At 37.9% G+C, this 15930-nt stretch overlaps 1 protein-coding gene across 1 annotated transcript; it reads left to right on the top strand.

Annotated features, from left to right (window-relative positions):
- The first annotated feature begins 385 nt into the window (after nucleotides 1-385).
- On the top strand, nucleotides 386-14817 carry LOC103719700 (syntaxin-132-like). The gene is made up of 13 exons (XM_008809067.4): nucleotides 386-748; nucleotides 6110-6220; nucleotides 6356-6412; nucleotides 7953-8001; nucleotides 8135-8223; nucleotides 8994-9067; nucleotides 9176-9218; nucleotides 12446-12506; nucleotides 12637-12662; nucleotides 12755-12832; nucleotides 12992-13072; nucleotides 14235-14300; nucleotides 14512-14817. Exons 1-13 carry the CDS (start codon nucleotides 731-733, stop codon nucleotides 14674-14676), a joined length of 918 nt encoding a protein of 305 aa, XP_008807289.1. The 5' UTR covers nucleotides 386-730; the 3' UTR covers nucleotides 14677-14817.
- The last annotated feature ends 1113 nt before the right edge of the window (nucleotides 14818-15930 follow it).

The following is a 15930-nucleotide window of genomic DNA, read 5'->3' as shown; positions in this document are numbered from 1 at the left end:
AAGCACTTAGAATGTGCTAAGATTTTTTTGTACACAATTTTTTCAGAAAAATAAATGCTCAATCAAATATAGACCATTCTAAAATTTGTCACTTTTTTGTGGTCCATCAAATATATTAAAATTATAATTTTTAAATATTATATATCTAAATATTAGTTTTTTAAAAAAAATTATTTCAGCGATTTTTTTTTCGAAAACCAAATTGCTCAAAATTAAAGGGAAAAAAAAAACCTTTCCCAATAAGACAAAATTATGTCCCTCGCTGTCTCTTTCCGTATAGCTTTTTTATTGTAGAATTGCTGCTAACTTACATAAATCTATCAATCAGCGAAAGTATTATCTCGTCAACGAGACTTGGCCTCCCGATGGAGTGCTCGAAAGACTAATGGCTCCACTACTTTTCCTCAAACCGCGTGCTTGCCTCTTTCTGTCTGCATACGTGGAGTGCTTCCCATGGTTGAGTGACTTTGCCGTTTCCTGTTTGATGCGAAACAGCTGAGCTGAAGTCTTACATAACCCCCGCCGAAGCGTTCCCTCCCTTCCTCCTCTGTTCCAATTTGGAAACCCTAGACCTGGATTTTGCCTGGCTCCTCTTGGAGACCAGGTCGAATACATCGATTTCGCTTTGAAATATCGGATCCTCTTACCAATTCTAGCTATAGATTTGGAGATTCCGGCGGGAATTTTGGTATCTCGAGGCCATTTCCTTGATTGAATTGTTTCTTCCAAGATGAACAATCTTCTCACGGTATTCTTCTGCTCTTTGAATCTAAATCTCTGTACTTCTTTTGATTGTCGCGTAAAAATATGATTTTAGTGCATGAAGTTCTGGAAACCCTTGGTTTATGTCTGTAGGATTTTCATTTGGTGATTTTTGTCTTATTTTTTAAGATACTATGGCTGAAGAAACTCATGCTTTTGTGAATCTTAAAGATATGGACTGAGTTTCACTTTTCCGAATTTGAGGTTTAAGATCATGATGGTTGCGTTCGTACGATGGATGTAAGGAAGCTGATTGCTTTATTTGAAACGATGAGCATAAGTTGTTTGTCAAACATGGATATGTTAAGATGGAATTGGACAGAAATCTGTATCGGCTTAAAATATTGTGTGCAGCTTCATAATTTGGATTATGTGTTCCTGGGTACTTTAAATGGTACTTTAAATATTGTGTGCAACTCAGAGGCGGCCCAATGTATTTGGAGGCCTAAGGCGAATTCACTAAGATAGACCTTTTAAATAATAATAATAATAATAAAATTTTTTAATAAGTATAAAGTACTTAAAAAATTTATTTAAAAATAATCCGTCGAGCTTTTTTAGATACAAAATTACTAATCAAACTTTTGTACCCTAAAAAAAACTTCGAAGTCATCAACCCAAGATAAGCTAGATATCCTCCGACAGGTTTACAACAGAAAGTTTCAAGAAAAATCTAACATAAAATTCTCCAAACTTCAAGAAATTAAGGAAAGAAGAAAAGGAAAAGAAGGGGAGTACCGATGAATGGGAGAATGATAAGAAAGATGTAGAGGCCGAGGCCGGTGCCGGAGGAGACAAAGAAGTGGGAGATGGGGCGAACAGAGACGGCGGCGGCGGCGACTGCGACGGTGAGCAGCATCTGGAAGGTCAGGATGGCGTAGATCTTCCGGATGAACGCCCACCGGAGCTCCGGGCTCTCCAGCATCGTCGGGTACAACGCCTGGGGACCGGATTCCACGTCCCCGTCCTTCCAATATGGCGGGTGGTTCCACATCCCTCCCCTCCGACGATCACCGAACTCTCCACAACCCAAGAGAACCAGAGAAGAACGCAGCAAGAGCTAGGGTTTGCAATTGGAACTAGGATTTCTCTCTTCGTTCGTTCGTTGCGGAGGCTTAGGGTTAGGCATTGGGTTTTATTGTGGAGAGGGAGGGAATAGCCAGGCCTCGTCGCCGCCGCCTACTGCCTACAGATGTAAAAACTGCGGTGCAGCGGTGGGATGAGCACTGGGCAACGACGTAGCGGGGCCTTCTTCGAGCCGGGGGCCTCAGGCGACCGCCTCAGTCGCCTAAGGCTCGAGCCGGCACTGGTGCAACTTCATAGTTAGGATTATATGTTACTGGGTCTGGGTACTTTAAATCCTTTGTTGGGGAGATGGGCATGAGAGTCATTAGCATACAGGCCTCATCGTCTATATGATTTCTTAATGATGTTCTATGGTAACAGATTGTACCACGAGGTGGACAGCTACGGAGCAGATCATTCTGTTTAACAATGACTGCTCGCGATATATCATATTGACTCCAACTCATAGTCAGAAACCAGTTAGTATCATATGTACCTTAAGCTAAAGGTTATCTGGTTTCTATGGAGTTGATTTTATACATGAAGGTCAGATTCAAGAAGCTTGAGAAAATTCTGAGTCCAGCTCTCAAGTTGACACCAAACCTCTTGTAATTGGTGCTGTATATCTGGCGAAGGCAGCTCTGGGAAAGCAAGCGGATATAATGGAACCTAGATCCAGTTAAGGATCAAAGAGTGCTAGCTGATTCATTGCATGTCTTTTGCTCAGGGGATCATAATACATCGATAATACAAGTAATTCAAGCATTGTTTAGATGAGGCTTCATAGCATGAGTGACACAAGTCTCATCCAGGCATGTTACTAATGTTGCAAGGAGATGGCTAGTTCCAAATGGTACCTTTGTTGCAGAATACTGTGTGACATGAGGGTGTCTGATATGTGTAATAGATAGTTAAATTATGAGTCATACTTTGTAATCGCCAGTTGTTTGCAACATATTAAAGTGAATAGTGATCAATCCTTGTCATAGGAATTTAAACTTTTAGTAGATTGAATTATTGGTTACATTGAGGTATATTATCATGCTTTAACACTCAATCAAATACAGGATCTTGCCCCTCCTTTTTTGTTTCCGTGAAAATTTTGGATACTTATGGCCTCTAAAAATTTATTAAGGGTGTCTTTGGAGTGTATCTACCTTCACATAGACACCTTAAAATACCTTGCTGACAATTGGATAAATTGATGCCTTATATATAGATGACATAGGGTTTAAATTTTAAAACCTTATGAGTGAACATAGAGTATAGAATTTCTCTTTTTTTTAAAAAACCAAAAAAGAGAAATGCATTTCAAAAAAAAAAAAAAAACAGAGAGAGAGAGAGAGAGAAATGTATCCATCTCTTCTTGTCTGAATCCTTTATCCCCCTGGACAGGTGGCTATCTGAGGTAGCATTGCAGGGCTGGCCCACCGTGATTGACCATGGCTGGTTGGAGGGGCGCAGAGTATGTGCCCTGTTTGTCCAGGGGGAGTAGAGGCGGGACGAGGGCCTCGTCCGACAGGTATTTGGGGAGCACCTTGCTGAGCGTGTTTTAGCTCTGTCAATCCCAGAGGGGAAGGTAGCGGATAGGAGGGTGTGGAGTCAAACTGGGAGGACGATTGTGAGTGCCCGGGACCTCTCGTAGGTAGGCAGAGGGCCCTCGGTGCGACAGATAGATTGCAGCTGGATATGGAGGATGCACATTCACCCCCGAGTGGCCTTGTTCCTGTGGAAGGTAGATTGGGGGTGTTTACCTACCAGTGGAGTGTTGGTAAGGCGGGGAGTGAGGATCCTTGCCGGATGTGGAGCTTGTCAGGCGATGGAGGAGTCCATTTGCCATGTTCTTTTTGGGTGTCCGAGAGCCAGTCAGATATGGAAATGTACCTCAGTTCAGCCTGACCAGGGGCAGATGTGGGTGTCCACCGAGGAGTTCCTACGGCATTTGGAGGCCTCAGCTCGGGGGTCCGGACGGGAGGAGAGGGAGACTCGTGATGCCTACCTGGTCTATCATTGCTGGCTAGATAGGAATGCACGAGTTTTCGACGGTGATAGCCCCCACCTGATGGTGGTGGCGGACCGAGCTCTACGGCATGCGGGGAAGATCACCAGCACCATTGAGGCTTCACCTACTGGGTTGGTTAGGGGCATCTGGGGCCCCCATTCTGCTCTTGTAGCATGCAGGACGATATTGGTATCCTGAGTGCCCCCACCCTCTGACTATCTCAAGGTGAACTTCGATGGGAGCGTAGCAGAGGACGGGAGCTACGGAGGTGTGGGATTTGTCATCAGGGATCACGATGCCAGACTTGTGGCGGCAGATGGGCGGAAAATTTTTGACTCGTCAGTAGTGACCGCTGAGCTTCGGGCGGCCTGAGAGGGTGTCTCCTATGCAAGGCGGGTACTAGGTGCGTGTCGCATCCTCCTTGAGGGGGATTCGACTACGATGATTGAGTAGATCCGGGGATGGAGGTGCTCAGTCGAGGATCGGCCGCTGCTCCATGATATTTGCGGAGCTCTGAGGGAGACTGACTCTTATCAGGCCACGCACGTATATCGGGAGGCGAACGGTGCTGCAGATTGGGTTGCTTCCTTCGCGGCTCATCATTCGGAAGATTTTTTCTGGCTAGACCACGGGGCTGTGCCTATGCCTTTGCGCAGTATTTTGTTTTTTGATTTTGTTGGTTGTTTTCACACTCGCCAGGTGTGAGCCGCCGATTTACCAAAAAAAAAAAATTCCTCTATCCTATCAAGCTTTCATGAATGAAAGCATGCTGAGTTCCATCTTAAAGCCCAGATCAAAAAAACCTTTCATTTTGTTCCAAATGTGGTTCATGCTTTTATCCTATAGCATTTTTCCTTCCTTCTAATTACGACACATGAAATGATGAGGGTTGCATATGTGCATGTGAAGACAACCTAACATTTGGATGTTTGAGATTGGATGTTCGTATGTTGAGATTGAATATTCAACTAGTGAGGACCTTCCACAAAGCAACAAAATTTGAATGCTTGTTATCATTCCATTACCCACAACCTAAGATTGAAAAATGCGAGGAGCGTCCTAGGGGCTGGTGAGATCATCCTGAAAGGAGATTCCGCTATGGTGATCGATTGGATTCAGCACGCTGAGCGACATGTAGACGACCATCCTCTTCTTAGCGATATACGATGGATGGTGAGAGACTGTGACTCGTTTCAGGTTGCTCATGTGTACCGGGAGGCGAATAGGGCGGCTGATTGGGTTGCTTCCTTTCCTGCCAATCATTCCAGAGAGGTCTCATGGACATGGTCTGAGATTGTACCCCCATCTTTATGCCACATATTGTATCTTGACTCTGTTGGTTGCACTCACGCTAGATTAACGTGAGCGACCGTTTTACCAAAAAAGATTGAAAAATGTGGTTTGGTTAAAATCCAAATTTACTTAAGGTTACACTGGACTGCATCTTTTAGGAATTATTATTTGACATCACAAATGGTATGGCAGTTAATATCTGAAGTTACCTTGGGTCGAAGAAGATGATGCATCCATATTTGAATGCATCATAATTTAAAATTCTTGTCTGATGCTTGTGATGGAATTGCATTTGGGATTGTAAGTATCAGAGTAATGCAGTTTATGTTGCTTTTGTTGTGGTAGACTCAGCTGAAGTGAACAAAACCTGCACCAATTACATTCCTGCTTTTGAAACTCGTGTGAACATAAAAAATGTTAGACATGAGCCATTACATTCTTTTTAATATGGAAAGCCCTCATGTCTTGATATCTACCAATTCCATGTCGAACTGAGTCGAAAACTAGTGGATACTATTTTGCAATATGGAACTCTTTTATTTACTTATTTCCACCCTCATATCTTTAAATGATACGTCGATTCTTGCTAATATCATGCATGACAACAAGTATTATGCATCATTGTAACATCATCTTCTAATGTCATTTGACATTCTAAAGAACTCTTTTTAATATTTATTTCTCTGCAATCATTTGCACAAAAAAATGATCTTAATACTGTACAAAAAATTAGAACTTGATCAGGTATTAATTTTTTTTTGTAATTTTGTATAATGACATGGCAACAATTTATGTGTTTGTGCTTTCTATCATTTGCCTTTCTTGGGAAATTGAAAACTAATGAACAAATAACATAGAACTATAGATTGTTCCGAGAATGATATTTGCGCCAAGTCAATCTTGCCTATTGTTTTTAATCTTGTTCTTTTCTTTGCCTAGTTCTGCTAAAGAAAATTTATCTTTTCTTCTCATTGTTTTGTCTGACAGGACTCATTTGAGCTTCCTCGAGGCGAAGCTTCTAGAGATGGAGATATTGAATTAGGAACCCAGGTTCCAATGAATTCTGGAGAACTGGGGTTGGAAGGCTTCTTCAAACAGGTAACTATGGCTTCATTTTGCTTAAATGAGAGATGTTTGCTATTATTATTCTTTCGACAAACTATATTTACAGCTGTGACTATATCATCCACTAAGCAGTATAATATGCTTTCTTTCTTTCTGTTTCTGACTTAGGTTCAAGATATTGAAAAGCAAATTGAGAAGCTCTCAAAATTATTGAAGAAGCTTCAGGTATTGATGCTTATGTTATTTCCAGCTCACAAAGTTTATTAGATTATGTTTTTGTTCAATATAGGTGTAATATCCTATCCATTTTCACTTACAAGGTTTCAATAATCTTCCAATGCACCATGAATACCTATTCGTGATCACAACTAGATTAAACACATTGTTTCTCAATGTGGAATCCCTACATTTTGGAAATGGTGGTTTGATTAAGGTAGCTATTTTTTATCTGGCTAGTCTGACCAATCCTGCCTGATCTGTAAGAATTCATCTGATTACTGATTGTGGATCTTAATTTTTGAAATTAAAATACAAGTCCATTCCACGTCTTTAAATTAAGAATCCAGATATTGCCCGTACAGGTTATATGGTTTATAAAAGAATAGGGATCATGATAAATTCTAAGAATGTAATAGTGTTGGCATTTAATGTACTATTTTTTATGGAGGGTGTTTGAACATGATAATACTATGTTAATCTCCTAACGTGATGGGTTTGTAAGGCTTTCCATTGAGCATTAGCTATCATATGTGTGCTAAATGCTAATTTGTATAGGCTAGGACATGGATGTTCTTATTGTGGTTATTTTGGTGGAAAGGTAAAGTTCTTTCCTAAGATAAAACAAATGTAGAAGTTACCTTTTGGCCTAGGCGATTGTGTGTGGTGTGGAAAAACTACATAGATCCGCATTTTAGTTTCCTGGAGTTGGACCAGCCTTTCAATGATTGCAGTCTTATCGCAGGACTAATGGAGAAATAGTTGATCATATAGAGGCATAACAGTCTTTTCGCAATGACATGCTTGTCTTGGTTGAAGCTTGTCTTGCTCTGTGTTCATTTCTTTTAGGTGTTTGTTAGTTAAAGAAGTGAAACTATTTTGGAAGGTTTTCATAAGTCTTCCTTTTGGAGACTAAGGAGAGTGAAAGCCGTTGTTTAGTTTTTTTTTTGAGGAAAAGCCTTTATTTAGTTCTTAGTAGCAGCAAATTCCATTTCGGCTTGCATACCCGCTTCTGAATCTTTCCACAGAGTCATTCCTGCACCCACTTCCTAAGCATTTTGTCTTTAACATTTTTAAAGAGACCTGCTTCCTTGTACCCACAACCGAACCCACTTCAGGTAACTAAGGTTTACTTGCAATGCGGCATAAGTTTTGAAGTGCTTAATGGGCTTGAACTTGAAAGCCTGAAGGTTTTACTTTGTCTTCACAAGTGGTTGTGGTGACTTTGGAAGTGTTTAATGGGCTGGATTTTAAAGTTTGAAGTTTTACTTTGGTTATGACCAAGTAAATGGCTGTTTTATGCTTAATTTGTGATCTTATTCGCACTTTGTTAGTGTGCGGTTGTTTATATATTGTTCCTCCATATTCTAATTCTTCTTTATAAAGCAAGATGTTTTATTTAATGAAATTGTAGTACAAGACTAAAACTATAGTGGTGTTATTTCAAGTACTTCTAGGGCTCAGATGGTGAAGATCTGCTGACTGCTTCTGTTCCTTAATGATGACTTATTGTGCCTCCCTGCTGCTAAGTTTCTGGTTGCATATGCAGGATGCTAATGAGGAGTCAAAAGCTGTTACCAAGGCAGCTGCTATGAAAGGTATTATGGAGATTCAATAGTTGAATATAATTCATTAGCTAGATCTTCAAAAGGGAACCTGCATGCTTCTTTAGGTTCAATTTTGTCTTCTAGTTGACATCCATAGTACAATTTAGTACATAACTGGTTGCAGCCATCAAGCAGCGGATGGAGAAAGATATTGATGAAGTTGGGAAAATTGCACGACTAGCAAAATCGAAACTTGAAGAACTAGACAGAGAGGTATGCTGCTTCAATCTTTGGCTTGTTATGATGAGAAGAGAAGGCAGTGAAATTTGCAGTCTGTTTCAAAATTTTAATATTTTCACATAAAAGTTAGGAAATATCTCAGCCAAAATTCAATTTATGAGGCACATAGGAACGTTTGTTGACTTGTTTGGGATGGCTTTATCTTCTTTTTTATCCAAAGAGTTTTTCATAGTTCTATTTTGACCAATAATTTTTTACTATTTGGCACTATTAGAAGATTAATCTTTCATTTAGTCATTTTGTTGCATCTTATATAATTGGTAAATTTCTCCAAAAATCCAAGGAAATTGAAGATATGAAGCACTGCTGATATTTAAAATATTTATTTGTATTATGTTGCTTCTATTGTGAATATTATTTTCTTGATCTCTTTTCCAGTGAAGATCTTTGTTGTTTTCTATATCACACTGTAAAATATTACCATTTTTGAACATTTTTTCTTTTATTGATTCTTTGGGAACATTTTCAAAATTTCAATTAATGCTGTCTCTGTTCTTCACTTTGAGTTAGCTAAGCATACATTAGTTCTGACAGAAGTTTTGATTATACCACATTAGTTTCTGTTGAAGAAGAAATACTTATCTGGCTTAACTAATTTAAACATTTATAATTAAGTTTTAGGTAAATCGTTTTGTTGAATCATTTGGGACACTTTTTTTGCTACTTTTCACTTGTATCAGAGCTATGAGAATTTGACTCAAACCTTAAATCTCACTGACTTCAGGATTTATTTCTTACTTCAGAATCTAGCCAACAGACAGAAGCCTGGATGTGGAAAGGGATCAGGCGTCGATCGATCTAGGACTGCAACTACCATGTAAATTTTCATGTCAAAATCAGTGTTCATTTTCTTAAATATTTATTATGAGAAGTACTTTGAGTCTTTGACAGTTACATCTGTCTCACTTACTGAGTTTGAGTGCAGTGCATTGAAAAAGAAGTTGAAAGAAATGATGTCTGACTTCCAGGTAATGCATATATTCCCCATAATTCACAACAAAGCAATCATTTTCTGACGACACCTGTATATCTCAATCTTTTTATTCTACATTTTTGTGACTTTGTGGTAAAGTTACATGACTTTTGTTCTGACAGAAGAGGATTTTGAAGGCAAAATAAAAGAAAATGCCTTTTTTTTTCTTTACTTATTTCATGAGACAAGTTTCTTATTATTATAGAGCAATATCTCGACTATGTTGAGGAAATTAGTTGGTAATTTTCATTAAATCTATCAGCCTTCATGACAGAATACTGGTACTGATACTACAAGTTGGTTACAAATTTTCTCAAAAGAGAAAGAAACTTTTGCAAACTTATGATGTCATTATACTTTCCATTTTCGAATAGATTGTTTACTTGATCTGTGTCACCATCAATTTAGTGGTAAGTGATAATCAGAAGCAGGATAATGCAAGACAAGGTCTCCTAAGCAGAACTTCTTGCAGAAAATTACTCTTCTTAAAATGTTCCCAGGTATACAGAAAAGACTACTTAAAAGTTGAAAAGAATAAAGGAATCACTCTACAAAACAAAGATCTCTCCTACCAGCTCATCAGCAAATCACCGCATAGTACACAATAGCCCAACTTTCAACATTATAAGCATATTATCATTGAGAATCTTCTTAAAGTTGACTCCATGATAAACTTAACTTTCAAACCAAAGAAGAGTGCCCTGTCGTGAATTCCTAGAGTTCTCCTGCTTGAAAATCATTACACTCCATATCCTTGTTAATGCCCTTAATTAAAGGGTTTTGGCTTTGCCAATTCTTTTCTTTTTTTTTAAAAAAAAAAAACCATCATAGTGTTGCAAGTGTGTCTTGCTCTTTTTTCTCCCTGAGGCTAAGGCATCCATCTAGTCTTGGTTAGATGAGAGGCGATTAGGAGAATGACCTCCTTTATATTTATTATCGTAGTCAGTAACAGAAGCAAAGGAGGTTGGAGCAATGTATTTCTTTCCTTCTCCTCTTTGACGGTTTTAAGCATCTAGTATCATCAGGACCTCCAACCAATCTCGAATAGAAGAAAGATAGTGGACAATTCCCACTTTTCCCCTATTCAAACAATCATCAATTAGAGCATAGGAAGTTAGGTGCTATGATATCCATAGAACATCCCTTTGGCTTCTACTCAATGGAAAGTCCTAATCCTATCCCTAACAATGGCATGTGACATTAGATATAGCACAAGAATACTTCAGTTATTTGTCAACATATAAAAGCAACACAGAGGAGTCATCACCTTAAAGCACATAAGATAAGTAGGTCATGTGAGGATTCAACTAAGAACAAACCACTAGATCAAGTAAATGAAGTTTTAAGGATAGTGACGTGCCTTACTCTTCATTCAGTCAACAATTCAACAATGTATTTTGCTTTGTAACATCCATTTTTCCCATTGCATTGGCATGCAAAATGAACGATCACATAGACTTTTTTAACTCCTAAAGAAGTGAAGTTATTGATCCATCTTGTCTTCTCTTTTAACTGTTCATATCCCTCCCAAAAAAACCCATGTATTGTCCAATTCTGCTAGGTTGGTAATTGACTAAGATGTGCACTGTTTATTCTTCAGGAGATTTTGTTTGCTCCCCTTTGCTCTCTTTGTTCATATTCTCAATGAGATGATGCTGTTGGGCTTGCTGTCATTTTGCTCAGGAAAACAAAAGGGTGTACACTTTGCATATATTTTTTTGCCACCAATTCAATAAAATTTTGTTTATTGCATTAAATCTCCAATGCAACGTTGGTTATAGGAAGGTTTTACATTTAAGAGGAGCCTCTGGCCCAAGTATTGATGCACTCAAAATCTCAAACAAAGCAATGAAGTAATGCTCCAGCAGTGAAAGGGCAACGTGGAACACATTCACCAAGTATATCTAACTCTTGTTGGTATTAGTTCGTCCACAACCACCAAACAAGTGCATATAATTTGTTCCATTCTAATAAATGTTTTCTTTGAATTTTAATCATAAAATTGTCCTGAACATATTCAAGATACATTATCTGTAGAAGGATTCAATCTACCTCTAATCTTAATGGCCCAGTTAAGAGTTAAGCCAACCATGCGAAATCCTGGAAGGATTTTATCACAGAAGTCAAGAAGAAATTCATTTTATCTTGGTCTACCAGCAATTGTGCTTGCTATACCATTTGAAGTAATTTTTCAAGATGTGGGATCTCTTTAATGCCATAAATCTTGTTTGATTTCATAATAACACTATTAAGAACGACTACTTCTCTTTCTTTCTCTTGGGTCAGAGCTTGTTATGGTGGATTTGTTGCCCACATTAGTCTGTCTTTTGCAATCCAATCAAATGAAATTTCTCCTAGTAGCCTGAATTTTCCCCCTTTCTAGATGATTCCTTGAATAGTTTTCAAAAACTATAGTTCACCACTACCAGACCCAAAACTGCTTCTAGTTCAGGTAACTAAGGAATTTTCCCTTCTTTTTTTGAGCTCTCTCTTTCCATAATTTTACAAGCACCATATGGCACAACTATATACATGCATGAATGAGCAATTACATATGAGTGTATTTGCATGCATGTGTGCATGCTGGGGCTCAGGTGTGTTGGACTGCAGGTGTCTGTCCACCTATCATTTTTAAGGTTCTTCTGTTGCTTGGAACATGCTAAGAAACTCCAGCAATGCTTAGGTACATAGATTTAGTTGCCAAGATCAGGAAACTATACTCTTTTCTAATCACTTTGGACTTCATATTTTCTTGCAGACATGATTATTGCAAAATTTCTCCATAGTATTTACTTTCGATAAAATTGAAGAAAAATTTCTGAATAGTTTGCTTAGCAGTTTCCAAAAAAATCTGTATTTAGACCATGATCTATGCTCTAGAGGTTGATTTCCGTTAGCTTCTCACAAAAATGAAATTAAAGAAAAAGGTGCGAATGAGGAAAATAAATGAAACACAAACCATTTTTTAGAGGTTTTCTATTGGGGGCAGTTTTTTAGCTAAAATTAGCCCATTGAAACTGACCCATTTCAACCAAACCTAAAAGAAAAGGGGAGGTTTACACTTTGTTTCCTAAATTGAATGATATGGGTTAAGAATGTAGAGAAAGTTATTGTCCTGATTTATATTATGCAAGATGATAAATTTTTCATAGTTACCAAGAAATCTTTAATTCAAATCACTAAATGATATTCTCAGTTTCTTATATACAATTTTCGGTGCAGGCTCTGAGGGAAAAAATTCAGCAAGAATACCGGGAGGTTGTTGAGAGAAGGGTTTTTACAGGTTTGTCACAGTTGTGTTGAAAATCAAAATATTCTTGTAGAATGTATGGATTATCTTCTTAGGCTTTTATTTTTAGCTACTTTGCTCACTATCTGCTTTTATTTTTCCTTCTGGACTTCCATAAAAACAGTAACAGGCAATCGTGCTGATGAAGAGGTGAGGTAATTCTTTGTAAAGGCCTAAATTTTTGGCGGGTCCTACTGCTAATTTTATATTTATGTTATTGTATGGTTGCTTTAAATTAACAGACAATTGACCGAATGATAGAAACTGGAAACAGTGAGCAAATTTTTCAGAGAGCAATTCAGGAGCAAGGACGTGGCCAGGTTTTTCCGATACATCAGTATACATGTTTCTGAGTCAAATTTACATCATAATTACTTGGAAAAATTTCACATATGTTTATTTCTAGACTGCATCCCTCGTGAATCTTGACATGAGTATAGACAGACTTGAGTGCTAGGGTATTTTCCTTCTGGTTGCAGGTACTGGACACCCTTGCAGAAATCCAGGAGCGTCATGACACTGTTAAAGAAATAGAGAGGAAACTTCTTGATTTACAGCAGGTAATTCTACATTAGAAAATGCAAAATATTTCATTAAGTTATCCTAACCCGACAAAATAATTTTATTATGTCTAAGTTTGGGGGCCAGATATGATTGTTTTCTGATGAGCTGGCTGACTTATCATATTATCATGTAAACAGCCCTAACTAAGACCACTACCATTATGAAAAAATAAAAAAGGTCAATCCTCAACATTTTAGTAACCAGGATGCAGCATAAGCTTTCTAAACTCTGAAATTTGATACCGTTGATTGTGATCCTAAATTACAAAATTGACCAGACCATATTAGTTTCGAACATGGCAATTTTGTAATTCCTGCTTTAGTTTCAGCAATTTTGGTAAAAATATCATCAAGAAATAAACAAATGTCAATTAGAATAGGGAAAATAAAAATGATAAGAAACTGATATGAGTTGAGAAAAATAGATTATACCTTATTTTTAAAATATTATGTAGGAGCATTGGATTACTTTGATTTCATGCTGAGATAATTAAAAATACTGTTCTTTAAAACTTTAAGTGCTCAATATAATATATTATTTTGCTGTTTGATTGCAATCTAACAAACAGCAATAGTAATAGTTTTGAGATATGAGTTTTAGAATAGCCAAGCGTACACCTGAAAAAATTACCTTTTTCTGTAGATCTCTTTGGGATCTAACTTTGCAATGCTTCCAACTTATATCAAACTTGCAAGATCTCACTTTAATTTGGAGAAATAAAGGAATGCAGAAATGACAAAAATTTAACATAAACTAGTTCTAGCCAGTAACTCCCACACCAACTCCACTTCCTTATTAGTTTTTGGCTGAAACTGAAACTTTTCAGGTTCGGTCTCAGAGTATTCAGTATTAGATCAAACTTCAAACCACGGATGAGGAAACCCTATCTAAAAGAGATGATATTTAGCTAAAGAGCGGAGGAAAACAAATTAAGATGTATTTTTAAAGGACGCAGAATCTTGATATGTCTGTTTGTGTGGTCTATGAGTTCTGTCCTTGCAGCATGCTTGTCCTTTCAGAATCTAAAGGGAGGTTGACTACTTGAAAGATTCATCCCTTAATTTACCTTGTGTTATGCTTTCCTTTTTCCTTCCTGCTGATGCTGTTATTCATTCTCTCTTGCCACCTATAGAAACCATCTAATCCAATTTTTTGTAGATTTTCCTCGACATGGCAGTGTTGGTCGAGGCACAAGGCGACATGCTGGATAACATCGAAACCCAGGTATGATGTCATCTTCTTGACAAGGACTGGGTATCTACGATGGATATCATTACTCTTCATAATTGGAATGGAGTCATTTATTATATTCCTGGTGCACCGTGTCCGTTCCCGTTCATTGTTGGTGGTAGAATGAGGAACATATAAAATTCACATAATTGCAAAGGGGATGCTCTTCTATGAGCTTTTACGGTTGTGGTATGTTTTCCTGCAGGTTTCAAGTGCTGTTGACCATGTTCAGTCTGGATCGACTGCTCTGCAAAAGGCAAGGAGGCTACAGAAGAACTCCCGAAAATGTATGTGCATAGCCATGCTTATCCTTCTCATAATCGGCGTCATTATTGTTTTAGCTGTGATCAAACCTTGGTCAAAAAACTGATAGTGTTTCAGAAGTAGACATGCTGAATTACGATAAGTTACGGATTGTATCGTTTTGTAGTTAATATGTACATGTTGCCTGTTAAATGTAACTTCTTCTGCGTGCTTAATGACCCAGTCTTGTGCATTATTCATAATTTCATATTGTTGGTTCGGCATCAAGGCCTCACTTGACTTGAGAAGAAATGATCATGGGGCGGGGAGATTATTAGCAGGACCGACTTCCGCATTACGTTTAGTCCCTGTTGGCCAAACAAACATTCTATTTCTGCTCCTTGGTTTAGATGGATATGTTGTGATTCCTGGCCCATGCATAACTGCATATATAAGAGGTATGGTTGTGTATAGATAGATCTAGGTTTAACTTTGGACAAGGGACTAAACATACAGCGGATAACTAAGTAAGGATTAATCATCAATTTGCGGTCTCTACGAAGGAGATCTTAAAAAATTAGGGTTACAGAGTCCCTGGCTAGGCAAGGAGCCCTTCACCCTTAAACAGTTGCTTGCTTGGATTTTAATCAAGGTTGTGTTTGAGAGTTGTAGATTGTTTTAGCATTTTTTTTTGTTAATTAATATATGCTTAAATGACTGGTCAACTGATCCCATTCATAGTGTCAGACTCTTGATCTGTTTTTGTCCTTCACAAGCTTCCTTGCATGCTTGCACATCATGTGGCTAATGGAAGCAGGTAATTTCAACCAGAGTGATGAATTTAGTCATCCAACTGATACCTTCATCTATGGAAACATTCGGAATTACGTCACACATTAAAGACATTATCAATACGACTAAAAGTTATAGTCTGATCAATGGAGGGACCGGCTATCAATATATTGTTATTTATATATAAATGGGATTCAGAATGACTAGCAACCATCGTGAAGGCTTTCTTTCTCTTTTACATTTTTTCTTTATTTTTTTTAAGAAATGCCTCTAAAACAGGGCAAGCCTAATCTTCTTTGCCCGGCAAATCCATGAGCTACTAATATTTGGTTAGTTCTAAACTATAAAATTATAGGAGAGGGTGGGGGTTGGGGAAAAAACTCACCTGCTATAAAATGTGGGAAGGCATTTTTCAGGTAAGTAATCATGTGGCAAGCTATCAAATTTCTCAACTTTGAAATAAAATTCACAACAGAGGGAAAGAAGGGCAACATTTTACTTGAAATTACAGCCATGCTTGTCACAACTTTGGAAGTGCAAGACCCCAAAAGAAACAAAACCCTAACATCTTTTTCTTTCTTTCTTTCAA

Source organism: Phoenix dactylifera, chromosome 12 (genome assembly GCF_009389715.1).
Source record: "Phoenix dactylifera cultivar Barhee BC4 chromosome 12, palm_55x_up_171113_PBpolish2nd_filt_p, whole genome shotgun sequence".
Taxonomy (NCBI): domain Eukaryota; kingdom Viridiplantae; phylum Streptophyta; class Magnoliopsida; order Arecales; family Arecaceae; genus Phoenix; species Phoenix dactylifera.
The sequence above is the reverse complement of the archived record's forward strand: the minus strand, read 5'-3'. Positions and strand labels throughout refer to the sequence as shown.